We start from the raw sequence: 27,921 nt of genomic DNA on the forward strand, positions 1-27,921 counted from the left end.
ACATTTAGAAAGAAAAATAGACTCCCTGCGAAGTATTTAGGGGCAGTGAGCTACATTGTAGTCACTCACTTTCTGGTTGATGGCCACGTCACATGACATAGATAAATAGATAGGCTGAGCTATTACAGGCCAATCAGTAGTGGGGAAAGCATGAGGCAAAGTTCTGAAGTATGGCATAACTTGTCATTTAAGAAAGTGGAGATTAATATAAGTTGGTTCGTATGTATTTATTGAAGGAAGGTTGTATCTGAAGAACAGTTGTTTTTGATAAAATGAGGAAAGGTTACAAAGATGGTACAACTGATACAGCCTACTGCAAGGCTTTAGACAAAATGGATTGGTCAGAAAAGTAGAAGCCCTTGGCATTGAAGGAAAATATGTGTGTGAATTTCTCTACCTATTTGCATTCTTCAAAGATGTATCTGAGAGTTTTCTGCTTTTAGTGTAATATTTCGTTGTCAGAGATTTGGTACCAAAACTACCTGATCAACTCAGTCTGAAGCAGCCAGAACTTTTTGTAGTGATTTCTGAAGTTTGATAGCAATTTTCTTTGCAATTGTTTTTAGATTATTTTCCACTGCAATCCAAAATATATTTAATCAAATTACTATCAGCATTGATACATAGAGTCATAGAGCAATATAGCACGGATACTGGCCCTTTGGCCCAATGAGTCCATGCTGACCACATTGTCCACCTAGCTAGCCCAATTTCCTGCGTTTGGCCCATATCCCTGCAGGCCCCTCTCCTCCACATACCTATCTAAGTGTTTGTTAAATGATACTATTGTACCTGCCTCAACTACTTCCTCTGGCAGCTCATTCCATATACTCACCACCTTCTGTGTGAAAAAGTTGCCTCTCAGGTCCCTTTCTAAATCTTTCTCCTCTCACCCGAAGTTTATGCCCCCTACCCTGGGGAAAAGACTGTTACCATCCACCTTATCTATGAACATAGATCATAGAACAGTACAGCACAGTACGGGCCCTTCGGCCCATGATGTATTGCCGATCTATATGAATACCTACTCCATGATCAATTTAAAGCTTCCCTCCTGCACAGCCCCTATCCCTCCATTTTTCTTACTTCCATGTGCCTATCTAAGAGCCTTTTAAATGTCCCTATTGTATCAGCCTCTACAATCACCCCAGGCAGTGCATTCCAGGCACCCACCACTCTCTGTGTAAAGAACCTACCACTGACATCTCCCCTGAACATTCCTCTTCTGACCTCAAATAGATGTCCTCTGGTATTGGCTATTGCCGCCCTGGAGAAAAGGCGCTGGCTGTCCACTTTATCTATACCCATCATAATCCTATATACCTCTATCAAGTTGCCTCTCATCCTGCATCGCTCCAAAGAGAAAAGACCTAGCTCATTCAACCTTTTCTCTAATCCAGGCAGCTTCCTGGTAAATCTCCTCTGCACCCTCTCTAAAGCTTCCACATCCTTCCTATAATGAGGTGACCAGAACTGAACACAATCCTCTCAGTGTGGTCTCACCAGAGTTTTATGGAGCTGCAACATTACCTCTCGGCTCTTGAACTCAATCCCCTGATTAATGAAGGCCAACACACCATATACCGCCTTAACCATCCTATCAACTGGCATGGAAACTTTGAGGGATCTATGGACTTGGACCCCAAGATCCCTCTGTTCCTGCACACTGCTCAGAATCCTGCCATTAACTTTGTACTCCGCCTTCATGTTCGTTCTTCCAAAGTGTATCACTTCACACTTTTCCAGATTGAACTCCATCTGCCACTTCTCTGCCCAACTCTGCATCCTGTCTATATCCTGTTGTAACCTTCAAAAACCTTCCACACTATCCACAAACCCTCCAACCTTCGGTCATCCACAAACTTACTAACCTATCCCCCCCCACTTCCTCATCCAAGTCATTTATAAAAATATCACAAAAAGCAGGTGTCCCAGAACAGATCCCTGCGGAACACCACTGGTCACCGACCTCCAGACAGAATATTCTCCATCTACTACCACCCTCTATCTTCTGTGGGCAAGCCAATTCCGAATCCACGCAAACAAGTTTCCATGGATCCCATGCCTCCTGACTTTCTGGATGGGCCTACCATGGGGAACTTTGTCAAACACTTTACTAAAGTCCACATACACCACATTAACTGCTCTACCTTCATCTATTTGTTTTGTCACCTCCTCGAAAACTCAGTTAGGCTCGTGAGGCATGACCTACCCCTCACAAAGCCATGCTGTTCCTAATAAGACTATGCTTCTCCAAATGCTCATAAATCCTGTCCCTAAGAACCCTCTCCAATAGCTTGCCAACCACTGACGTAAGTCTCACTGCTCTATAATTCCCAGGATTATCTCTATTACCTCTCTTGAACAAGGGAACAACATTTATCATCCTCCAATCCTATGGTATCACTGTTGTGACCAGGGAGGATGCAAATATCATCGTCAATGACTCAGCAATCCCTTCCTGCGCTTCCTGTAGAAACCTGGGGTGTATCCCATCTGGCCCTGGGGATTTATCTATCCTAATGTTTTTCAGAAGCACCAACACTACCTCTTAACTACAACATGCTCCAGCACATTAGCCTGTTCTACGCTGACCTCACATTTGTCAAAGTCCCCCTTCCTAGTGAACACTGAAGCAAAGTATTCATTAAGGCTTTCCCCTACCTCCTCCTCCAGGCACATGTTTCCCACTTTATCCCTGAGCGGTCCTACCCTCACTCTAGTCATCCTTCTGTTCCTCACGTACATGTAGAATGCCTTGGGGTTTTCCTTAATTCTACTCACCAAGGCCTTCTCATGTCCCCTTCTAACTCTCCTAAGTCCCTTCTTAAGCTCCTTCCTGGTTACCTGATAATTCTCAAGAGCCCTGCCTGATTTTTGCTTCCTAAACTTTAAGTATGTTTCCTCCTTCCTCTTGACTAAATGTTTTACCTCCTTTGTCACCCATGGTTCCTTTACCCTACCATCCTTACCCTGTCTCAGTGGGACAAACCCATCCAGAACCCCATGCAAGTGTTCCCTAAACAGCCTCCACATTTCTTCTGTGCATTTCCCTGAGAATATCTGTTCCCAATTTATATTCCCAAGATCCTGCCTGATACTGTCGTAATTAGCCCTCCCCCAATGCTTCTCATAATTTTAAACACTTCTATAAGGTTGCCCCTTGTTCTCCTATATTCCAAAGAATAAAGGCCTAGCCTGGCCAACCTCTCCCTAAAACTCAGGCCCTCTAGTCCTGGCAACATCCTCGTGAATCTTTTCTGCACTCTTTCCAGTTTAACCACGTCTTTCCTACAACAGGGTGACCAAAACTGTACACAGTACTCCAAGTGCAGCCTCACCAATGACTTGTACGACTGCAACATAATGTCCCAACTCCTGTATTCACTGCCCTGACTAATGAAGGCCAGCATGCTAAACTCCTTGTTCACCACCCTGTCTACCTGTGACAAACTATGCACTTGTACTCCTAGTTTCCTCTGTCCATTATACTCCCTAGTGCCCTACCAAGTCCTACTCTGGTTTGACTTTCCAAAATGCATCACTTCACACTTATCTGTATTAAAATCCATTTGCCACTCCTCAGCCCACTTCCCTAACTGATCAAGATCCCCCTGCAATCTACAATAACCTGCTTCACTATCAGCAATACCTTCTCATTTTGTGTCATCTGAAAACTTGCTGATCAAGCCTTGTGCATGCACATCCAAATCACTTATATAAATAACAAATAACAGGGGTCCAACACTGACCACAATTTCTTCTCTAGTCTCCAACAAAGTCTGAGGTTGTATTCGGTCAGGTACTGGGGATTTATCCACTGAATGCACCGTATGGCTGCAAATACCTCCTCCCTGTTAATATGAATGTTCTCCAAAATATCTCCACTAGTTTCCCTTATCTCTTGAGCAACCATGATTTTCTCCTCAGTAAGCACCGAGGAAAAATATTTGTTAAAAATTTCACCCATCTCCTGTAGCTTGAGGCATAGGTGGCCTTGCTGATCTCTAAGGGAACCCACTCTCTCCCGAGCCACCCTTTTACTTTTAATATATTTATCGAACCTGTTGAGATTTTCCTTAATCTTGCCTGCCAGATCCATCTCATACCCTCTCTTTGCCCTCCTGATTTCCTTCTTAAGTGTATTCTTAATCTTTTTACTGTGATCAAGGAATTCATTCGTCCCCAACCCCCTAAACCCCATGTATGTTCCTCCATGTTCTTGACCAGAGCCTCAATATCTCTCATCATCCAGGGTTCCCTAAGCTTGCTAGGTTTACCCTCCACCCTAACAGAAATGTGGTGCCTCTGGACTCTTGAGATATCTCTTGGTATCTCACTCTTAGAAGCCTCCCACTTGCCATTCATTCCTTTCCCTTCAAACAGGCTCTCCCAATTGACCTCTGCTAGATCCTGCCTAAGGAAGTCGAAGAAGTGGCTTTGCAGAAGATCACAGCCTTAATTATAGTGTTGGTGCTTCATTTGTACATGTATTTTTGCAATTTTGTTTTACATTCCTGCATTCAAAAATGAGTTCGGAAAATTTTGACTTGAGCTTCCATTGTCACAATTGGGTAAATTATAGTGTAATTTGTGTGCAAATGCATGCCAAGAAATTGATACAAATAAAAATACGTACAAATATAACTCTTGCTTATCGTTGAAATGCAGCACATAAATAAGGAAAAGAACTTTATTATAAAATCAAAACACTGCAACCTCACAATATACCTAGGGATCTAGGTAGTGATGGTAATACTCTGGTACCCAAGTTGGGATCAGTCCCCAAAATGAAAGGTGAAATTGATGACAATAACTAATCTTTATTACATGAAAATAAAAAAAATGCAGATACTGTAAAATCTGAGATAAAAACGAAGTGCTGGAAATATTCAGCAGGTCAGACAGCATCTGTGCACAGAGAAAGAGTAAACATTTCAGCTCAAAGACCTTTTTTTTAAGTTACAAACATGGTAGGGAAGGGATGGATAAGACAAAGAACATATCTCTGATAGGGTTTGGTCAAGGTTGCCCAAGCAAGCCAAAGAGAAACTCTATCCTTCCTCTGTCTAATTTCTGTTTTTTTCTCCCTCTTTTTAATATTTATTATATTTTGCTCATTCATTTTCAACAGCCAATGAGCATGAACAAGAGTAGGCTCCAGTGTCCTGATTGGATAGGGACTTCAATTGTTTCAGGGCTGATTGATGGGTTGATCTCTGCACTCAGCTGTATCCTTTTTTTTATGTAAAGCAGGGATCAGCAGAGTAACCTGCATTATGAGGTGAGATTTTCCATTCTAGATATAGTGCTATGATTCTGATTTTTTTTGGACTTCCCATCAGCAAAAATAATATACTCTTTGGGACACACTTAGCTCTAATTTTAATTTCTCCAGAATAGGATTTCAAAGCTTCAAGAAACTGTCTGGGGAAATGAAGGTGAGTTGAAGTTGTGTTCAGCTGGATAGTTCATGTTCCCCCATCTGAATAAATCTTGGTGATTATACTTGGTTTCTCAGTGCCTATGTGAATACACTGTCTCCTTGAACTTGGTAGCCTTTAAAATAATCGAGATGATAATGGGTTGCTTTGGATGGCTTTGCCATCACATCAAAATAAGGTCATCTTCATTTATGCTGGAGGTGGACAGAAGAGGGGCCAAGGTTAGTGTTTACTGACAGGCTCAGCCTTATTGGCATGTTGAAGCATGAGGTTGTCATTCTGGGTGGCTGGGCCTCATAGAAAAAATAAACCTGCCATCTGATGGATGTTTGTCAATCCCCTTGGTTATTTTGTCTCTGGTCCTTTCTGTGAACTACTGGAGACATAAAGGATTTTGGAGTTTGCTGCATATAAATGCAATAGGTGTTTTGTTTTCCCCTCCTGAGGTAATAATACTTTAAATGGGTGGACATTCAGTTTCACAGTCCTGGCTAGATTTCCATGTGTATGGATGGCTGATTGTGTACATGTGATATCCATAGCAACCAGTTTTTAAACTGCAAGGTATGTTTGTCCATCAACACTTGGTTAATGAGCACCACAGAAAGTTAATGTTTGTTTAAGCCGAATTCCTTGGGAAGTGATATAATGCAATAATACTGCATCAACATTCCAGGCGCTGCTGTTCCCAGAAGCAGACTAAACTGCTTGGTTTTAAATAAGGTTTTTATTTCCCCTTGAAGGAAAGATCTGTGAATGGTCACGTTTACTTGCATCAGTTACAATAAAGATTTGAGTTATCTGATAAATTTAAGGAAGCCTTAAGTTGAGCACCTGTTAAAAAAATAAGTGCTTAGAACCTGATGTTGATTTATTTCAGTATCTATGATTACATGGAGAATTAAATCATTTGCAGTTTGTGTAAATTAGGCTATGGTAATGGAAATTTTAAAAAATGTTTTCCTATTTTTTTACTCTGAAAATACCCATACATTTATTTGAATCAAATAAAGGCTTTACAATAGGTCATTGAGCCCATTCGGACAATTCTGTTAATTTGTTGGTCAAGTTATGAAGGATTTCTTCGTAATCCTTGCTCTCCATAATCTTGTGCAAGGACAAGCTTCATCGCTAACGCTGAGTCAGAATCCTAAAGTAGAATAGTGAAGGGTGTGACGGGCATAAATTCATTGACATAAGTTGATAAGGTGAACACTTTCCTGTGACTGCCTCGGAATATTTTAAGAGGTCAGCTTGAAGTGACGAAATCTAAAATGTGCTTTGTGTAAAGTGACATTGTTTCCTTGTTCATTAGTTTATAGTATCTGAACATTGATGTCATAATGGACTTAGACAGGAAATTGACTAACATAAAAGGAATGAGTTTATTTAGCTTGCTGGTACTTATTATTTCAGACAGTATGTTGTGTCCCACAGTTGTCTGGTAAGGAAATTGCATCTTTTCCTGTAAGGCTAAAATAGATTGAAATTGCAGTGCTGATTCAAATACATTTTTTAATATCATGTCTTCTTAATAGATATAGCCACCAAGGATTAATTCTCACAAATTATAATATATAATTATATAAAATACATCTTCATTGGTGTTCCTATCAGCCTGGTCATCAACAAATTATTGGTGCATGGACACATCCATATAAATTTTAACAATGTTTTATGCACAAGAAATGTCCTTCATGTCAATTTCCTGCATGAAATTGCTCTGCAGGGCTGAGCCAAGTATTTTTCTGCTCCCTTGTTCTTCTTTTGAAGCCGTCTACAAATACACTACCAATAGGAAGTGTCAAATTGTTAATAATATCGATAATCCTACAATGTAATTTATTAACTATTACTTCACTAATTTTAATTATTTTAAATTTGAACATTTTTATAAACCTTTCAGCTAGCAATCTTTTCACCATCTAGCCAAAATAACTATTAAATTGTTATTGTATACGATTTCCTGTCCCCTTTCTGGGAGCTCTCACCAACAGTCCATTGTTCTGTATGCCTTTGCGAATGTTTGGTTTAACAGAGTTTATTAGTTAGTTTATTAATGTTAAGTTAAGATTATTATTAATAATCTTCAGTGAGTGTTAGATTGTTTTAATATTGTCAGTACTTTTCACTAATGAACAGAAGTTAGGGATAACAATGTCAATACTTTTCTCTTGTAAACCATTCTGAAACAGAAGAAGTATTATAATGTTAATATCAATACCTCCCTAAAATCATTCTAATAAAATTGTATCTTTTAATTAGAAATACAACTCTCCCAGTTAATAAATTGAATTATGCTTAACATTCTCTCTCTTAATCTCAAGTATTTGCCCCCAAATCTTGCTCCTGTCTTATAATTCCCTCTTTATACCCATGTGTTTCTCCTCAGCCAGTTTTCCTGTGCTCTGTCCATTTCATTGTGTTAGATATTTCGAGAGTTAGGTATTTAAATATATTTATGATAATAGACACTGATTAATCCAATGTCACTTTGTTGCTTCAGAATTGTTCGTTAATGAAAAGTATTGATGATATTAATACCTGACACTCATCTTGTGCCCAGCTGCTGCCCTGTTAAGGAAAACCTTGAAATTAATTTTAAAAAAAAACACTTGGACCATCACTGCAATGAAATTTTAATCTACACTTCCATCACAAGTAAACAATGCTATTTCCATCCCAGACACAATGCACTGTCTGAAATAATAGCTCACACCAAGTTAAATAAACTACTGCCTTAGTTCATGTTAATTGATTTCCTTTCTTAATGTGTTATGATGTACTTCATATGTACAGGGAAATGGGGATGTTATCCCTGAACAAAATCCTACAATTACAGCAAGAGGCAGGCATGCAACAGCAAGGAAGGTGGCTTAAGGCTACAGCAGGATCTGGATTAGATGGAAAGTTAGGTGGGGCATAGCAGATGGAATTTGATCCCAACAAGTGCAAAGGGATGCATTTTGAGAAGTCAGATAGGGTTAAGACAAGATAAGATCTTTATTAGTCACATGTACATCGAAACACACAGCGAAATACATCTTTTGCGGAGTGATTTTGGGAGGCAGCCCGCAAGTGTCGCCATGCTTCCGGCGCCAACATAGCATGCCCATAACTTCCTGACCTGTACGTCTTTGGAATGTGGGAGGAAACCGGAGCACCCGGAGGAAACCCACACAGACACGGGGAGAACGTATAAACTCCTTACAGACAGTGGCCGGATTTGAACCCGGGTCGCTGGTGCTGTAAAGCATTATGCTAACCACTATGCTACCGTGCCTGCTAGACGTGTACAGGAAATATAGAGTGCAAAGGAATGTTGAGGAACAGAGGGACCTTCAGGTTCAAGTCTATAGTTCCATGTAAGTCGCAACACAGGCAGATACTGTAGGTTAGTGAACAAGGCATGTGGCATGCTTGCCTAATATAGGACAGGGCATAGAATATAAAAATTGGGACATTGTGGCAACTTTACAAAATAGGTTAGACCGCACTTGAAGCATTGTGTGCAGTTCTGGTCGCTGAACTATCGGAAGGATGTGGTGCTGCTGGAAAGAGTGCAGAGGACGTTCACTGGGGTGTTGCCTGGATTGAAGAACTTGAGTTATGGGGAGAGTTTGGATAGGTTGGGCTAGCATTTGACATTTCTACCTTCTGAGAAAGATTCTGATGTCTACCCTAACTATGCTTTTTATAAACTTCTATCAGGTCTCCCCTCAGCCTCTGACTTTCCAGCCTCTTCTTATAGCTAATAGCCTCTAATCCAGGCAACATTCTGATAACTTCTTTTGCACCCTCTCCAAAGCCTCCACTTCCTTTCTATAATGGGGCAACCAGAACTGCACACAATACTCCAAGTGCAGCCAAACCAAAGTTTTACACAGCTGCAAAGTAACTTCCTAACTCTTATATTCAGTGCTCTGACCAATGAAGGCAAGCATGCCATATGCTTTTTTTGACCACTCTATCTATTTGTGTGGCCACTTTCAGGGAACTGTAGACGTGGATCCCAAGATCCCTCTGTATATCAATGCTGTTAAGAGTCCTGCCATTAACTGTAAACTTTTCCCCTTACATTTGATCTCAAAGTGAACACCTGACACTTGCCCAGATTAAACTCCATCTGCCATTTCTCTACCCATATCTGTAACTGATCCATAACCTGCTGTATCCTTTGATAACCTGCTTCACTGTCCACAACTCCATCAAGTTTTGTGTCATCTGCAAGCTTACTAACTAACCCATCTATGTTTTCATCCAAATCATGTATTACAACAATAGAGGACCCAGCACTGATCCCTGTGGAAAACCACAGGTCACATACCTCCAGCTAGAATGACACCCACCACTACCCTCCGTCTTCTATGGGTAAACCAATTCTGAAGACACCATGGATCCCATGCATCCTAATCTTCTCGATCAGCCTACCATGAGGGACTTTGTCAAATGCCTTACTGAAGTCCATGTAGACAACATCCACTGCCCTAGCCTCATCAGTCAACTTTGTCGCCGCCTCAAAAAAACAGGAACATTTGTAAGACATGACCTGCCCTGCACAAGGCCATGCTGACTGTCCCTAATTAGCCTATGCTTTTTCAAACGTGAGTAAATGCTTTGCCTAAGAATCCTCTTCAATAGCTTCCCTACCACTGAAGCAATGCTCAGCAGCCTATAATTCCCTGGATTATTCCCATTTCCCTTCTTAAACAAAGGAGTGTAGCTGTGACGTTCTCCCTCATTAGGGAGAACTAATGCGACTCCTCCACCTCTTTTGCCTCCCTCTCTATCACATCTGAAACATCAAAACCCTGGAATGTTGAACTGCCAGTCCTGTCCCTCTCGCAACCAAGTCTCTGCAATGGCTAACAACATCACAAACTGATCCATGCTCTAAGTACATCTGCCTTACCCGTAGTACTCCTTGCATTGAAATAAGCACACTTAAGCCCATCAGTCCCACAGTGTTCATTAACCTGGCCCTGGCTGCCCTTCCTTCCATACTCACTTGTTATAAGCTCTACCTTCCCTTCAACCCCTCCACATGCTGACCAGCAGCTCTAGTTCCCACACCCATGAACGCTAGTTTTTTGAGGAGAAATTTTTTTTACACAGTGGTTGATATCTGGAACTCTCTGCCAGAGGAAGTGATGGAGTCAGATGCAATCACTTTGTTTGAGGGACATTTAGATAGGCAAGGCATTGAAAGATACAGACCTCGTGCAGGCAAAGTGGGTTAGTGTTGATGGGCAAAAAAAGGTCTGTATGGACATGGTGGGCCAAATAGTATGTTTCTGTGCTATCAGACTCGGGAACATTATTTGCTTGACCTACTGCTTCAGTATAGTCCCTGCACAGAGCAAGAGCATTGAGTATTGAAATGAAATATGACTTTGGATGGATACAAAATAAAGAAACTTGTCATCTTTAACATAGGAAAAATCTTTGGACATTTTCCAAGGAGAGCAACTATAGGGAATATTGTGATCTTTACAGCATGATGATGGATGACACAATGTACACAGTTAATACTATCCTATCACATGTACCCAGGGCATCACAAAGCACAGGTCAGATACTGAGTACAACTCTCTCTCTGTTGTCCAGTTAAACACTCCCAGGGTAGGGACTACTCTGGTCTGTGATATGATTTCTAAAGTACTGCACTGTATAGGAAGTCCATTTTCCCTCACTTCCTTTGTGGAGGTTCACAAAAAGCTACAAGTGAGTAAATGGAGATTTTTTTAATGCAGTTTGAGAGAAACAGAGAGCTTGTAAAGGAAGATGTGTCATTTAAAGAGCCCCTTTGCCAGCTTTGCAAGCCCTAATATTTAGTTTTAACGTTTTGCTCCACAGGATATTAGTTGGGGATAAATGTTTGGGTAGCCCGATCATCTTGATCAAGAATGGTAAAGTTTGTGTGGAGGCCATGGAATGCAGACTATACTTGAACTAATACTTGGAAAGTAGTACAATAGGATAGCAAATCAGCCTTCGGCTAGAAGAAGTTGGATATCCATCTGATTCTAATGTTTGCTGATCTACAGCAAAATTATGTTTAATATCACTATTAGGTATGAGTGCATGTTTTCTGCATCCAGAACCCTTTTTTGTTTATAGACTAAAAGTCCTGGTGACATTGTTTTAAAAAAAATACATTTTAACAATAATATGTCCACTCTGTGGGGAGATATTCAATTCCTTTCTGCTAAAATGTAGTCCATATTGCGAGCTTGTTCCCTGTCAAAGATTAAACCATAATTAACTTGCTGGCGAATTCTACACATTGCATGGTTGAATTGTATTCTGAGAGTAAGTCAAGCTCAGACATGCTGTAACCAACTACTTTTAAAGTCCTTGTGCACTGCAGTTGTGACCAAATGAACTGGCCTTGCTGAATTAGTAATTTGATTTTGGTGTATAATGCTGGGTGTCCAAAGCCCTGTGTGGCTGAGAGTATGACGTTTTCAATAATTGCAACGGGGCGTTCAGTCCCCTGCAGTAGTCAGTCACAGGAAGTCTCCAGAAAGGCAACTTGTCAAGTTAAAAATTGCCTGTTAATAAAGAGTACAGTGTTTTATTAATCTTGGCTCTGAAGCAGAATTTCTTGAATACCATGGGTTGTACTGTCAAAATATATCACCTGAATAATGGCATGGTTTTGTAACTTGTACAGTACTTAATTTTAATGAATTGACGCAGAAACATTCCATGTCTGCACTATTCGACACTCAGTGCACGGCACAATTTTTGGGCCTCTCCATCTACTAGAATAAAGTCCTGACACCTGAACTACTATTGTCCACCAAACATCATATGCTGCATTTCGGGACTCTATACTGTCATAGCATTACTCAGTTAGAAATACATGTCACAGGTAAACATATATACTTTCACAATTGTATATTGTAGCTTTAACAATGTTTCTAGTCATGTTTCAGAGGGAAAACATGTGAGTAATTTACAGTGGACTTCTTTCAATCACTGATCTTGATCTGCCAAAATCACCCACAATTGAACTCGCCCAATTTCTCAAGATTGGTTCAGTTAAATATTCATAATGAGCTTCCAGGCTCCGTTGGACTTTTTGGTGAGACGTCCCATCAGTAAGGGATAGGAAACTGTACACAGCCATAACTGTAGTGTTAAAGAGCTTTGCTTCTTGATTGGTGAGAAAATTGCTAGCTGAAATATTTTACTGATGAGGAGTAAAAGTGACTGGAGAATATCGCAGGACACTTTCCTTTCCTGATGCTATCTTGGCAGTGAATGCGTTAGGAGGTTTTGAATGAAGAACAAGAGAGCAGATGTAGAAACATGTTTGATGGCCTCGGGGAAATTAGCTGCAGTAAGGTTTGGCAAAGTTTCTGCGTTCCAATTAAATGGGTAAATTATATTTGCCATAGAAATCTACTGTTAAACCATGAATAAGAATTGATGTTAAATCCTGAAAGAAAAATACAACCCTGAATTTAGCAGTTTAGTATGATCATCAAGATGAAATCAGATCCACAGACTGGGATGCCCAGATCATAGCACAACTCTCATTAAAAATTCAAAATACATTAATTTATTGTCGTGTCAGATCTTTTTCAAAGTCTGTGTATTCGAACCAGCTGCATTTCCCTGTTAGAAAGCTATAATTTGCTTGTGGTTGATTGGAAAGTTAAACCTGTATAGTCTATTATTGCTTTATCTGCATTAATTTAGCTATTTTTGCACAGACCTTTATTACCAACTCAGTATCTGATAACCACCGTTCTTCCAGATACTCTTTTGTTTGTATCAATCTACGTGGACCAGATTTTATACTGATCTGGAGCATGGAACAATAGCTGTTCTAGGTCACTGCCATGAACAGCAGGCAAAAGGGTGTGTATACTCACTATTTGCATTTTCTAGTGTCTATTAATTTTTTTGAATGCTTTATTTTATCACATAAAGTTCATCTATATAATCCTCAATGGAAATTTTCTTTAGAGTTTCTTCTGATTGTCCATGTAATTCAAGCAGAAACCCCTCCTTCATAGGAACATATGAATAGGATAATGTCCTTGCTTTATTTAACTGGCTTGGCTCCATGTACCTGAATACTACTGGCAAGCAAAAATCTATTGCTTTTGGATTTAAAATACATTAATTAAGCTGCGACTTCTGCTTTCTGTAGGAGAGAGTTCCATGCTTATACCATTTTTTTGTGTTAAGGAATGATCTTAATGTATGTCCCTTTTGTTCTGGACCCACCCCCTAGTGTGGAGGTAGTCGATATTTTAGACTATACGTGTTATGGGAAATGAGCAGGAATGTGGAGTTGCAGCCTTGATCTTAATGGTGGAGCATGAGGGGCTGTGGCCTACTTGTTTCTTAATGAAAGGTTTCCCTCTGTCCTCCCTATCAATTCCAGGGAATATATTAGCAAATAAAAGCTTTGTTTTTGTCATTGCTCCTTGTATATTATCTTTGAAGTGAAACCTGTCTAATCTGTTTTCGTCTTCCGTGGCTCTAGCATCACCAAGAGCGAGAATAGACTGAAGACAGGCACTGAAAATCATGAAGACTTTATACATAATAAATAGAAACTGTTTTCAGAGATGGAAGCATCCATTATGAAATGACACTGATTTATGGGACCAGGAAAAACTTTTTTGTGCAATGTAGTTAGGACTTGTAAAGTACTACTTATAAGGGTGGTAGAAATTAATGGCTTTCAAAAGAGAAATAGGTAAGTACATGAAAGAGTAACAATTGCAGGAAAATTGAAATCACTAATCATATATCCTTTGAAAAACCAAGCACAAAATCAATGCAGTAGGTGACCTTCACTGTCCTATAATATCCATGATTCAGTGAAAAATTGCTCTAATGTCTTTTTATTCTGACTCCGATCAGGATAACTTTCTTAGGAGTTGAATCTGTGGTCAGTTGGCTTGGTCAAAAAATTGAATAAGATGTATTTTGTGATCTGGTAGAACAAATTGTCTAAGTGCGATAGTGGGAATGTGTTGGAAATACCAAATAGCTGCTTTTTCCCATGTTCCTATTCTTCTTCATATCTGAAAATATTTTAACAAGACAATTCGAGGTTACTGGAATTGTCTTGTGTCCTGGAAATACGCAGCTGAATAGAATAACTCTTGGTGTGTCAGTGGATGAATCAGCTGTGCACTCCATTGGTCAGTAACCCAAATATCTCCTACAAATGGCACAATATAATGAGTTGATAAAGATCTATAAGGAGATATTTAGGTTACTGACCAATGGAGTATACAGCTGGGACGAGCAATCAGAGAGCTGGACAATGTTAAGGCCAGGTGTGTACTTGCATTTAAAGGACAAACAGAAATGCTGATGCAACTTGATTTGATCTGCTGCTTCACCAGGAGGTAGATTAATAATTTTTTCAACCCTTGAAATCTTTTGCTTCTTTTCTGGCCCAGTTTACAGATTGGAACATCCACTCTGATTATTCTATTTGGTGGTTAAACTCCAAAATGGCTTTGGAATTCTAGCTAGGGATAGGAGATCAAATTAAAGGTATTCGTGAAACTCATGTCCTTGGGTACACTTGAAAACTAGCAGCAGAAAGAACTGTACAAATGTAGAAATTTACAGCATAAGTGGCAACCATTCAAACCATCATAATTTTGCCAAACAAAGGACCACTGAATCCATCTCCATTTTCCAGATCTTGGTCCACTGTCTTGATGTTCATGGCACTTAAAGTGCTCATCCAAGTGTTTTTATAATGCAGTGAGTCTTTTTGCCTCTATCAGATTTTCAAGCTGAATTTCAAACTCCTACCACACTCTCATCTAATATGTCTACCAATAACTTTAAATCTGTGCCACTTTGTTATTTCTTTACTAACAGAAAAAGCTTCTTCCTATTCACCCTATCTAGCCTCTTAATTGTATACATCTCAATTGTATCTCCCAACCCCAAAGAATCCAATATCTAGTCTATATCTAATTCTCTACACTAATTAGTCCACATTGTTCTTCCCATTAACTATATGGCTATTTTTGTAATTATCTGCAAACTTTTTAAATGTGGTTCAGTATTTAACTATAAATCACTGATCCAAATCACACAAACAAAAGGATCTCGCACTCTCTGCATAAGTTCTAGGCACAAAGACACCTGCCCATCACTGAGCTCTGCTTCTTGCCATTAAATCAGTTTTGGATCCAACCTGCCACTTTCCATTGCATCCCACGGGTTTTTATTTTCTGACTAATTTGTCATGCTGAAATGCATTTGGAGTACCTCAAATATACTTCCCCCTCACTTACCTTCAGTGTAACTGGTCAGTCACAACCTCTCCTTAATAAATCCATTCCAACCATATTCAATTAATTATAAAAATAATTTATAAATTATGGATAAGATTGTATCTTAACAATAATACATTGCTAGCAGTCATTTAGCACCACCCCTGTCAGCAAAATCCATCAAAATATTTGCTACTTCGTCCCTAGCCAAGGAGATATTTCATTGGGCCAAGAAATTTATCTACTTTCATTGATAATAAACCTCTTAATTAAACAGTGAAAAATGAAATATTATCCACTAGATTCCTCCTCTTTAACTGCAATATCTACACTTCCCTCCTGTGAAAGCTGGTACAGAGTATTCTTTCAGGGACAATATTCACCTCTTCTGCCTCCATAGATAAGCATTTTGGTCTCCAGCGGGCCTTGGTTTCCTATTGCTCAATATATTAGTAATACATCTTTGCAGTTTTCTTAATATAATTTATCATTTTTTAAAATGATTTTGTTATCTTAATTTCTCCCTTCACTACCTCTGCTCCCCTGAACTTTCTGCAGTTTTGAGCACTCTGTGTCTAATGTAAGCTTCCCGTTTAGACATCCTGTTGTTTGTTCTTGATAGCCAATGGCTTATGATTTGACAGACAAACTCCTTTGTGGGGTCATATTTGTTCTGAACCTTCACTGCTTTCTTACGATGGCTCAGGCACAAAGTGAGCAGTTATTTCACCACTAGGTGCATAAAAGTGAAATTCTCCCTGTAAGGTTAGACCATTGTATTAATACCGAATGTCAGAGACCCGTAGATGCCTCCTGATTAAGTTGCCAACTTTTTCAGTGCATTGGAATTGAATTGTAGATGTTATTTTCTATTAAACTTAAGTTGTATGTTGCAGTGCAGAGCATGACTTTTTTGATCTGAGCACAGTGGAGTAAAAAGCAGAATGAAGCCAGAATAACTTACGAAAGTTGAAGGAAGAAACATCAAAGTATTTTGAAATAAAGTAATTTTTACCAAAAGAAGCAAAGTAAAGGAAGTGGATCCAAGAGAAGGAAAGAAAGCAAAATTGCATTTATAATGTACTTTCCAAACAGTATTGCAATGATTTGGAAACGTTTCTGCTGTGGTTATATTGTATATTCCATTTAGAATAGATTTTAAACTTCAGTCTTAAATTATAGTCTGAAAAATTTGGAACACAGTATACAGATGTCACGTCTATTTTTAAAGAGTATTTCTGGAGCTGGCCTTCAACTAAACTGCAAATGGTGCCAAATCATTGTGAACTTCTAGATGCAAGATTCCCACACCCTGTGAATCAGAACATAGCATTAGATAAGCAAATGGTCTCTGGTGTTAATTCCCATGTGATTTCATTCAACTTCCTCCCATTCTTTGAAAGGAAACACCAGAAATAATCAGTGCGGAGCCATGCATTTATACTTCTTTTCCACTTGCAAACCAACCAGGATTTGGAAGTACATTTATGTAAAGCTTTCTGCATTAAAGCACGAAAAAAATGACAACTTTCAAAGTCACTGTTTTTCTGTTTTTCAGCTTGTTTTTGAAAGGTAGGAATGTTTTATTCATAGCCTTTTCAGGTTAGTAAAAAGGAAATAGTAAATTTTCTCTAAGTTAGTTTTGTGTCAACCAATTTTAGTTAGCTTCAGTGCCTATTCAAAAGGGTACACAGAATACAGCTTGGTTGTACACTCACTGAAAATGAAATTCTGGCCTTCACCACCAGTGTTATGTTTCTCTACAAGTGATCACATGTTTGTAACACTTTCTACATTCCTTGCACCTCACGAGAAATGGAAAAGTTAGTTTTAAGTTTCTCTCTTAAAAATATTTTCTTCGAGTATGATTTGGAGAATTCAATTTGTTGATGATGTATGAGAGTAGGAAGTCTTTGTTATTTTGTTTGGTGAATTTAAAATGTTTTTTTTGCTGTTACAGGAAAAAAATGTCATAGCTTTCTACCTTTATGTTTCTGCATTTTCTGGACAACATGATTTTTTTTGATTATATATATGGCTGCAAAGCAGTTGCAGTGAATGTGCTTCTGGTACGTTTCATTCAGCTTGATTTTTTTTTAAAATGAATTTTGAGTTTGCAGCCATCAAGATAAGGGGCGAATAACACTAATAACCAAAGATGGAGCTTGCTGAGCAGCACGTGCAATAGCAGTAAAGGGAAGGGGAGATGTTAGCCAAAAACCAATGATCATTAAAGTCAAAGAAAAAAGTTGCATTTATATTCCTCAGGGCATCATAATGTGCTTCAAATACAGTAAGTTGTTATCCTAAGTGCAGTCACTTTGTTGTAACTGACACACTGCAGGAAGGATCAGAAAATTATGTTTCCACTTACACAGTATCATAGCCAGTAAATTCAATGGGCGTATAATTACACCCAGTGAACCCATGAATTTCCACGTAAATAATCTCAAGTAGAACAAAGACTAGAACATTTTACATTACAGTCTTGTTGATTTTATTTTGCACTTTGCAACTCAGTATCAGAATTGGACAAAATCAAACAGGTACACATTATGCACTTACAGCCTAAAATTTTGGCTATGTATTGTGGCTTTCCATTTACTTTGTTGATTACTGTACAGCTATGTTAGAATGTGAAGTCCTCAATGGAGTGCCCTAGGGATTGATATTGAGATTGTAATTGTTCCTAATTTATGTCAGAAATTCAATGGAAAATTGCTAAAATTGGCATAGGACTACGAGGGGCAATATTGGTCAGTGTATCAAGCTGGGAGGGGCAGTCAATCTATGGTTGCCGCTCAAACAACAACATGTCTGGGGCAAAATGTGTGCGTAGATAAAACAAAGGCAGATGAAGATTTAATACAGATTAAAATAAATTTACTGCACAGAAGAATTAAGGAATATATTCAACATAATTGGTGACCAGAAATCCAAATGAAATTAAAAACGCATTGTATACTCTAGTATATCGCTCACTTCTCTCTGATGGGTTTGTACCAGACTTCAGTCCAACCAGCTGAAGATGTCCAAAAAACCCCGGGGAACTTTAAATGTAAGTGTTACTACTTGCTTTTGATTTTGTGCAGTCTCCGCAGGTTTAAGATTGTTTGGCTAGATCAGCAGCCACCAGTGAAACCAGTGATGGTCTTTGTTCCAAATGTGAGGTGATTGTGCTGATTTGGGTAGAATCTTGAAATTGTACTCTAAAACGAGTTTCACAAACAGGTGTTATTTTTACAGATGAAGAATTATTTACAAGTAAATTGATTTGTGTACTACAATAAAGGTAGTAACAGTCAGTATAGGATTTTAAAATCATTTTACTACTTATAATTGTTAGTGGTGGGTGAATGACTGGACAATTTTATTACATTTTTCAATGATAAACCCATATACAGCTATTTAAAAATAAAGGTGCTCTGGGTTACCAGTCTCAGAGAGAGCAAAGATTTATTTCTACCAAAATCAAGATTAACAAATGTGCCCTATTGCTGACTCGGAATGTGCCTATACCTGCCACCTAACACATTAGATGTTTTAGCACCCACAATATAGCTGAGATAGATTTGTACGAGGTAGATTCTGCAAGGAAACCTCTAATCAATAATACTGTTGTTGTGTCCACACGTGTAAATTTATGCATCCTATACACCTCTGCCATGGGAGGACATGTGGAATTAATTTCTCAAAAAGATAAAATGCTCCATAGTGAAAGTATTATGTGTGTCAATATATAGCTGAGGACATTATTTTTTTTAACATCTCAGTCTTGGCACCTACATTTTACCAGTTTGGACCCATAGAGAAGAAATTCCATTCTCTGCACTCTGATACTAGTACAGCAGCCAGGAACAGCTGGCAGGAAAATGCAAACAATCTATTCACAGAGGAGATCCATGTGCTATCATACCATTGAGATGGTGAAGTAAAGATTCTGTTGCTTAAGCAGGTTTGGGAGCACTTTGCAATATTACTGGCTGTGCCTAGCAGTTCAGAAAGGAACTACAGTTCAATCACTCTTACAAATCCTAGTGTAATCTGTTCTAAGTCCAGGATGTACTGAGCGACAGACAGCAGTGCACTCTGCATGGTGTCCAATGGTGCAGTCCCAACTTAGTTGGATTCCCCAGCATTTTAACAGGGAATCCACTTCTCCCATCCTCTTGAATGAGGACTGCCCAGAAATTAGGAAGAAAGTGGTAAGTTAAGTCACGGTATTTTAATAATTATTTTAATGTTTTTAATTGGGTACTGCTTTAACATGTTTCACTTAATTAGTTATTTAAAAAAAATACAACTATTTAAACGTTGCTAAATTATAGTTTCAGCATTGACAGGAAGCAAAGCTCCATTCCTAGTTGGAGCCTCCTGTCAGGTGGTGTTCTGGGGGCAAGCCCTCAGCAGGATGTTGACTGCTGAGCCCTTGTTACACCTCACTAGCCACCTCCCAGTATGGAGGGTCAGCTCTTTGGATCTGGGCCCAGTAAGTGCAGAGACCATAGGTGGTGAGCCAATTCCATGGTTTGATTTGGCTAGTTGTCTGTTGCATACTTCGCAATTTGCATGTGTCATTTTCACCCTCATGGTTTTCATTTCTTGATAAAATTCTTATTTAATAGCCTGGTTTGCTTGTGTTATCATATGTGAACAATCACTGGTGGTTGGGGGTGTGAGGGAGGAGTTGGTGGAAAAGTCTGGATGTGTTAATATTCTGAGGGAGACATCATTTATTTCATTGCTTATTGACCTTGCTGCTGGGCACTTTTCACCATCAGTACTGTTCAGCATGACATCAGGGACCAATAGCTAGAAGAAGACTGTAAAAGGTTATATCCAAGGATTCCCATATAATAGCTAACCAAAGCATTCCCTCTTGTACAGTGCAGCCCAAAGTTACTGTTGAAACAGGCTAACCATTCAGAAGAGATGCAATGATCAGCCTTAAAATTTCTGTCATAAGCAAATCTACTACAGATGACCCTACATTTTTCTAGTGTCCCATGTTGGACTGCAATGTTTCAGTCTGCACTAATATGGCCAAGCAAATGGCTTCTTAATTTGTTTTGAAAAGTTTGAAGCATGCGTGAAAGGTATGCTGCAGTACTCACATTAGTATACTAATATTATTATCTTGGATTATGCTATCCTTGTAGGTGTACAACAGTACCAGCACACCTCATAAATAATGTTCAAAATGCCTACTGTGGTTAGTATTGTTGTACTATGAGAATATCTAAGGCATGACTTTAAGCCTGTTACATACACATCCAGTCATCAACTAAGTTCAAAACCAATGCAACAATGGGCAGCTTAGATGTAATAACAACTTGCCTTCACTTTTTTTTTGCTCTTTGCTTAACCAGTCCAATGCTACATGAGTTAGTCTGCAGCATAGATGGTTCTTTAATTAAGGAGACTGGGTGGGCCCATCTTCTGGGTGGATGGTTATTGGCTAAGAGGCAACTCTTCTCCCTTTAGATTGGTCTTGCTTTTAGTTCTGCTGAGTATCCACTCGTCTAATCGGGGGTGCCATTATTAGTCACCAACAACCTGGAAATGGAACAGACTGTACCGATTTCAATTAGTGGACTCTGGCCTTATAAGGAATATACTGTCATTAACAGTCATGCAAACAAGAGAAATGATTGTATATTCTACTCCTTGCTTTTATTCTTAGTATCAAGTGTTGAGAAATAGTTTTTCACAGTGTAGGATTACTTGAAGACTGCTTGAGCTCTGTGTTGGTTGGTTTGTTTGTAAAGAACTTGATCAACATTAAAAATCAGATTGTGTACTAATGTCTCTCAGCTGTTGCACTACTCTAATTGGAGTTCACAACAGCCAAACACGAGGGGTATGCTGCAAGGGAAGTAAGACTGGAATGCTGCATCTCCAGTCTCTGCTGCCTTCAGTCATAACTCTCTGTGGAAGTTATGGACTAGTGAATCAGACCCATTAATCATTAAACTTCTCACTCAGCCATTCAAACAGATTAACAGCATTAAACAAATATAATTTGTGCAATACCAGTACAACAATGTTGTGTTTAAACTTGCATTCATACCTCAGGGAAGAAAATAATAAAGAAACACCAAATAGTGCATTTCAGCAAAAAAAAATCCAATTGCATTCTTTGGGTACTTGGCTTCTTTACATTTAAAGTGTAGAAATAGTTAGTTCTACCCAAGATAGGAAGTAGTTAGATGGGAAGATGCTAATTATAGTAGAGACCAATCAAATAAGACAACAGAGAGCAATCCTTAATGTGTTGGTACACATATTCAGATTATACCAATCATAAAACATTTCAGAGCAGTGTTACTTCACCAGAAAACAGTCATTTAATTCCCCTCATTAACAAAGGTGTAGAATTTCAAACTGGATAGCTAGGAAAAATGAATCTTCATTCATTGTGATATTTTTGCATTTAAAGAAGCTGAAAGTACTAGCTGTTACGATGTCATACATTAACTGCACACTAAGATAGATGATTCAGCACCTCGAAGTTTAAAGGGAACAAGTCCTAAAAAGCCAATGGGAGTCGCGGGGAATATTTACCAGTAAACATGTTCTAGTAGCATGGTTGCAGCACTCAACTTTTTCTTTCAGAAGTGTACCAGAAATGCAATAGCTTTTAATATGGGGAGAGGACTGTGCGGAAAAGTCAGGAGGTGGTGAGGAAGGTTTGTGTTCCTGGTGAGTGGGACCAGCTGGATGCTCTTGCATACAACATACTTGATGGGTTAATTAGTCTCCTTCCATGGTTTAAACTGTGATTCTGTATTATACCACTAGATGGAGGATTCTCCCACAAAATATAGACCATCAATATGAAAATCAGCCAAATGGAAATGTAAGCCTGATTTAAAGAAATGTGTAAGCCAGTGCCTTCACTTAATTGCTACACACCACCACCTCCACCCAACACAACCAACCACCAAACCCTTGAACTTAGCACTAAACCTTGCAATATCTTGAGGTATGGGCGTGGGCTGAAATAAACTACTTTCAAAATCAGAATCTGCTTATTATCACTGACGTATGTTGTGAAATTTGTTGTTTTGCTGCAGCAGTACAGTGCAAGACATAAGGTACAAAAATAATTAAATGGTGCAAGAGAGGAATTATGAGGTAGTGTTCATGGACCGTTCAGAAATCTGATGGCGGAGGGGAAGAAGCTGTTCCTGAAACACTGAGTGTGGGTCTTCAGGCTGCTGTACCTCCTCCCTGATGGTAGTAAAGTGAAGAGGGCATGTCCTGGGTGCTAAGGGTCCTTAATGATGGATGCTGCCTTCTTGAGGCACCACCTCTTGAAGATGTTCTTGCTGGTGGGGAGGGTTGTGCCCATGATGGAGCTGGCTGAGCCATCACTTCACAGGGGAGTGAGGGTAGGGGGAGAACCTCCAGAAAATTCCTCTCCAAATCCTCCAGGCAATCCAGCAGCTCTAAGAGATGATAACTGCAGCACCTAATGAACCCATCTAACTCCTTTGGCTGGTTGTGTCTCCCAATCCTAATGGGTGATCCAGCACTATCTTAACACTTGCATTAGCAACGTCAAAATTTCCTGGCAGCTAACAAATTACATGCTTCCATAGTTTACATTCATATCAATTGCTATCTCCAAAGATAAAATGTTCTACTCTAAATCCTTTCTGATATCTAAATACTTATCAAGTATCACATGGTTCTCCTTTAAATGTTTTCCACAGATTTGATTACCTTACAACTATGAGTGGTGAAGTCTTAGATTGTGGAGACTAAGTTCAATAACCTGTGGAGCTAGCCATGTAATTTGTGATGGGATTTCAGTCCCATTGCTTCCAATGCAAACAGTATGCCTACTTCACATTGCTGATTACCATGTTTGCAGTGTGCTGCCAGAGCTAACCATGCTGCTGAGTGCCTACACATGTCAGCAGAGGCTGGGTATTGTGAGTAACCTTCACCTCTTAGACCCAGCCTACACCTCTTGAAATGGAGATGCATTGTGGCTTATGCAAAGTAGTAAAAGTTGTTGTGGAACTTGTACTAAATTTAAAAAAAAATGTAATAATTGCCCAGCATGAGAGGCAGCAGGCTCCAAGATTTAATGGTTCTGCATCAAAGATTTAAGTGGAAAAGGTGTGGAGGAGAAGAGACGTATACAATCCAGAGGGCCAGGAAGTTCTTCAGACAATCTCCATGTGACTCGATAACCAAGGTGTTCATTGCTAGGAGTCGAGCCTTAGACGCTGTATCACGAAAAGACCTCCAATGTGTCATGAAGGTCAGAAAATGCATCCTCAAATGTCATATACCAGCAATAACATCACCAGCTTTGGACTCTGATCAATGCACACTCATCTATCAATGATACCTCTCAAACCTGGCACTAATAGATTCACCTCATTCCTACTTGGCACTACTACAAGCCTTGCACACATCTCACTGTCTGAACATGCTGCCAGATATTTAACTAGGACACCCATTACCGAAACACACACCTCTGTCATATTGAACAACGTGGCATTGACACAAGGCAGCAATGTGGGACAGTGTTGCGGCATGTCCTTAACTTGGTAAAGGAGATGGTGCATGCCATGGTTGCAGTGCCTATGGCTGAGGCTGTGACCACGGAGGTGACTGACACCATCGAGATGATGGTAACATCTTCCCTCATCCTCCTCCTTGTAGCCCAATCCTTATGATTTCTCTATCCTTCTGATTTAGAAGCTTTAGGTGGTGCAAATAGGGCCTAGTTAATTTCCCTTTCTCCCCTCATTACAACTTTATATTTTCAGATACCTGTCAAGGCTGTGATGGGAGAGAAACAGGAAGAACAAGAACAACAAAAGTCAGTGATGATGAGTAAAACAATGTTACTCTATTTTTGTACGAACAGTGATGACCTCAAATGCTGATTCTATGCATACTTTAGAGGATAACTGGACCTACATGTGAGAAGAGGCTGGGCATGAGGTGTCTGCAGTGAGGATGGCAAATGAGAATAGTGCAAGTGCCAGTTCCCCGGAGAGTGTGGTTCCACGTCAGTTTTGTTGCAAAGGACCTGGATGAGCATTTGCTTGAAGCTGCCTTCAGAAAATGTCTAATGAAATGGTTAATGCTACCAAGGCTGCGTGGAGGGTCTGCATGTAGTACAGCCTTTCCAGTATGGAGGTGGACAGTGTCATTGATATTCCTTTGGACCAAACCATGATGGAGCATCTGATGGAAAATATCTTAGCTTCATTTGGTTCACGGGAAAACAACTAATTATAGTTTAGATGCATCGAAATTCAGACAACCACCATGGAAGGTCCAGGTTCTTGCCATCAAGGTATGAACATTAATGTCAATGGGACTTTGCAGAGTGTTACAGCAATCCAACAATCTGTTTTCCAACAGGTTATTAGCATTGCTAAGCTTCACCCCAGCCATGTGGCATAGACTCCATGAAACTCATATCTACTGTTCTCCCTCAGGAAGACAATTTACACAAGCACCCCTATCACTCCATCGTTTGTCCTAGAGCAAGCTTCATTGGCTGGCATCCAAGCAGGCTGCTGGACTTCTGGAATGACATTTGAAATTCCTATGTGATTATGCCATGCTTTGATATAAACTTTGGTTGATGTTGGCTATTATTTTTGCATTCTGTCAAATAAGGTGTGGTCATGAAAAAAAAGGAAGGCAGGGTGTGTGAATGTTGGACAGACAGTCTGACATGAGAATGTGGCCATGGGTCATTATGCAAAACATCATGTATCTGAATTATTGCAGCTTGAGAAAACCTCGACTTGCGAGAACATTGTTCATAAGATAGTTCCAAGTATGATGTGGTGTATCTGGACAATCTATTTGCAAGTAATAATTTCTCTCTTTTCCTACCCTGTGGTTGCCAACTACCCCTCTCCCACCCCTTTGCATGGCCTGCAGTGCCTATCTTGAAGCCTTTGGTGATGGAATGCACCAGTAATGTCACTAATGAGACACCTATTGAAAGAGTAGCTCATTAGCCAAATGCTGGGAAAAAAAACCCACTCTGTTAGTGTTGGCATACTCTGTGGGTTTTGAGGGGTGCTTGAGGAGTCACTGGCAGTTCTGAAGCTGATCTTTAAGACTTTCTAATTAACAGTGTTGCTTTAAATCACCAGTAAAGCAGGAACATAGCACATTGTTCTTCCAGCTCTCCTCAGCCTGTTTCACATTGGCCATGGTGCAGAGCTTTCAGTTCCAGATCATGTTGCTACAAGCTGAAACTTGTGTTACCTGATGCGTGGCTAATGCTAGGAAAAACTTGGACGTGTTAATTGTGATTGCAAGTGCCTGGTTCAATTTTGCATTTGGCTCAATTTCACCTGGAAGTAATCGTTAACACAATTTACTCCGGGTAAAATCAATTCTGATTCACATGGAGCTTAAACAGCTTAACAAGATCCAATTTCTAGGCAAAATGGTAAATGATCAATGTTTCAAGTATCTGCTATGGATGTGATTATCCTAAAGATACTGCATTTGTTTTTTATTAAAAGGAAACTGGTTACAAATTGAAAGATGTAACAGTATGATTAATAATTATTTGTTAAAATATGAGTATTCACTGCCACTAGCCCTCTTGTCTTTGAAACAAAATTATCCCAAAGCATTTGTACAGCACCAATTGGACCAGAGCTGATGACAATGAGGGCCAGAATCGGAACGTTCAGCAACACTGGCTATCACTTTTTGCTCATCAGCTTCTGAAAAGATACGTGACCTTTGATAAAGTCAAACACAGCGCTGAAAGATACTGAATACAGAATGAGGTTCAAATTACTGAGTGAGGAAGACAGACAGGAGCAACCTACAGGGCAAATCTATTTCTGAAGTCAACAACTTTAAGTAGTATTTTTAATGGAACCAAAAAATCCAAAGAGAATTATCAAACAGAAGTTAATATCAAATTACCTAAGACGTACTGTAAAAACTCCCTTAATCTGGCACAACAGTACTTCTGTGGTGCCAGACTAGCAGATTTTCCAGACTATTAGATAATCTTTAAAATTAATACTCCAACACATTGGCAGCAGTGTGTTAAAGGGAGTGTGGGAAACAGGGCTTCATGTGTTAAGGAAGAACTGGAATCAGCACCAGGATTTCTGAACAATTGGATAGCAGGATTATTGGAATTTTACTGTATTAGGGCAGATAATCAAAAGCTTGAGAAACAAAGGACTGCAGATGCTGGAATCTAGATGGGGGGGGGGGGGAGAAAAAAACAAGATGCTGGAGGAACTCAGCAGATCAGGCAGACTCTGTGGAGAAAAGCAGGCGGTCAACATTTTGGGTCAGGACCCTTCTTCAGAACTGAAGATAGGAAAAGAGGAAGCCCAACATATAGGGGGGAAAACAGAGGAGTGATAGGTGGACAAAAGAGGGGAGGCAGGATGGCCACAAGGTGGTGATAAGTAGATGCAGGTAAGACATAGTGATAGGCAGGCGTGGGGGAGAAGGGGAGAGCAGATCCACCAGAGCATGGGTCAAAGATAAGGAGGCGGGCAGCATTAGGGGAGGAGAGGAAAAAAGAAATTAGCAAGGAAAGGGAAGAAAAGAGCCACGGTGGGGGCGTTTGGTTTACGTAAAATGGGAAAATTCGATGTTCTTTCCGTTAGGCCGCCAGGAGAAGTCCAAACGCAAACTGGAGGAACAGCACTTCAGTTTCCGTCTTCAGACCTTATAGCCTAGCAGCATGAACATTGAATTCTCCAACTTTAAGTAAACCAAAGCCCGCCCCCCCTGCCTCTTATCTTCCCTTTGCTACCTATCTTTTTTCCCCTCTCCTCCCCTCCCCCCATGCCACCTGCCTCCGTACCTTTGACCCATTCCCTGGCAGATCTGCTATCCCCTCCTCCCACATACCTGCCTAACACTATCTCTTGCCTGCATCTACCTATCATCACCTTGTGCCCCCCTCCCCCCTTTTGTCCACCCATCACTGCTCTGTTTTTCCCTCCTATATATTGGGCTTCCCCTTTTCCTATCTTCAGTCCTGAAGAAGGGTCCTGACCCAAAATGTTGACTGTCTATTTTCCTCCGTGGTTGCTGCTGGGCCTGCTGAGTTCCTCCAGCATCTTGTTGTTTTTTAATCAAAAGCTTAATCAAAGAGGTGGGTATAAAGGAACATTTTAATAGAGGAAGGAATGATGGACAAGGGATAAGGTTTAGGGAAAATTCCAAAC

At 39.8% G+C, this 27,921-nt stretch overlaps 1 protein-coding gene and 1 long non-coding RNA gene across 6 annotated transcripts in view; one reads left to right on the forward strand and one right to left on the reverse strand.

Annotated features, from left to right (window-relative positions):
* The window catches only part of LOC127569956 (uncharacterized), a 136,123-nt gene that overhangs the window by 18,178 nt on the left and 90,024 nt on the right, over window positions 1-27,921 (reverse strand). The gene's annotated exons all lie outside the window — the stretch shown is intronic.
* The window catches only part of ecscr (endothelial cell surface expressed chemotaxis and apoptosis regulator), a 29,470-nt gene continuing 18,719 nt past the window's right edge, over window positions 17,171-27,921 (forward strand). The window contains exon 1 of one of the 2 annotated variants that reach the window (XM_052015046.1): window positions 17,171-17,287. In XM_052015046.1, coding sequence (XP_051871006.1) covers window positions 17,236-17,287 — 52 coding nt within the window. In that variant the 5' untranslated portion in view covers window positions 17,171-17,235. Of the gene's footprint in view, window positions 17,288-18,523; window positions 18,774-27,921 lie in introns of those variants that run through there. The other variant, XM_052015045.1, reaches the window with a different exon arrangement.

Source organism: Pristis pectinata, chromosome 4 (assembly GCF_009764475.1).
Source record: "Pristis pectinata isolate sPriPec2 chromosome 4, sPriPec2.1.pri, whole genome shotgun sequence".
Lineage (NCBI taxonomy): Eukaryota > Metazoa > Chordata > Chondrichthyes > Rhinopristiformes > Pristidae > Pristis > Pristis pectinata.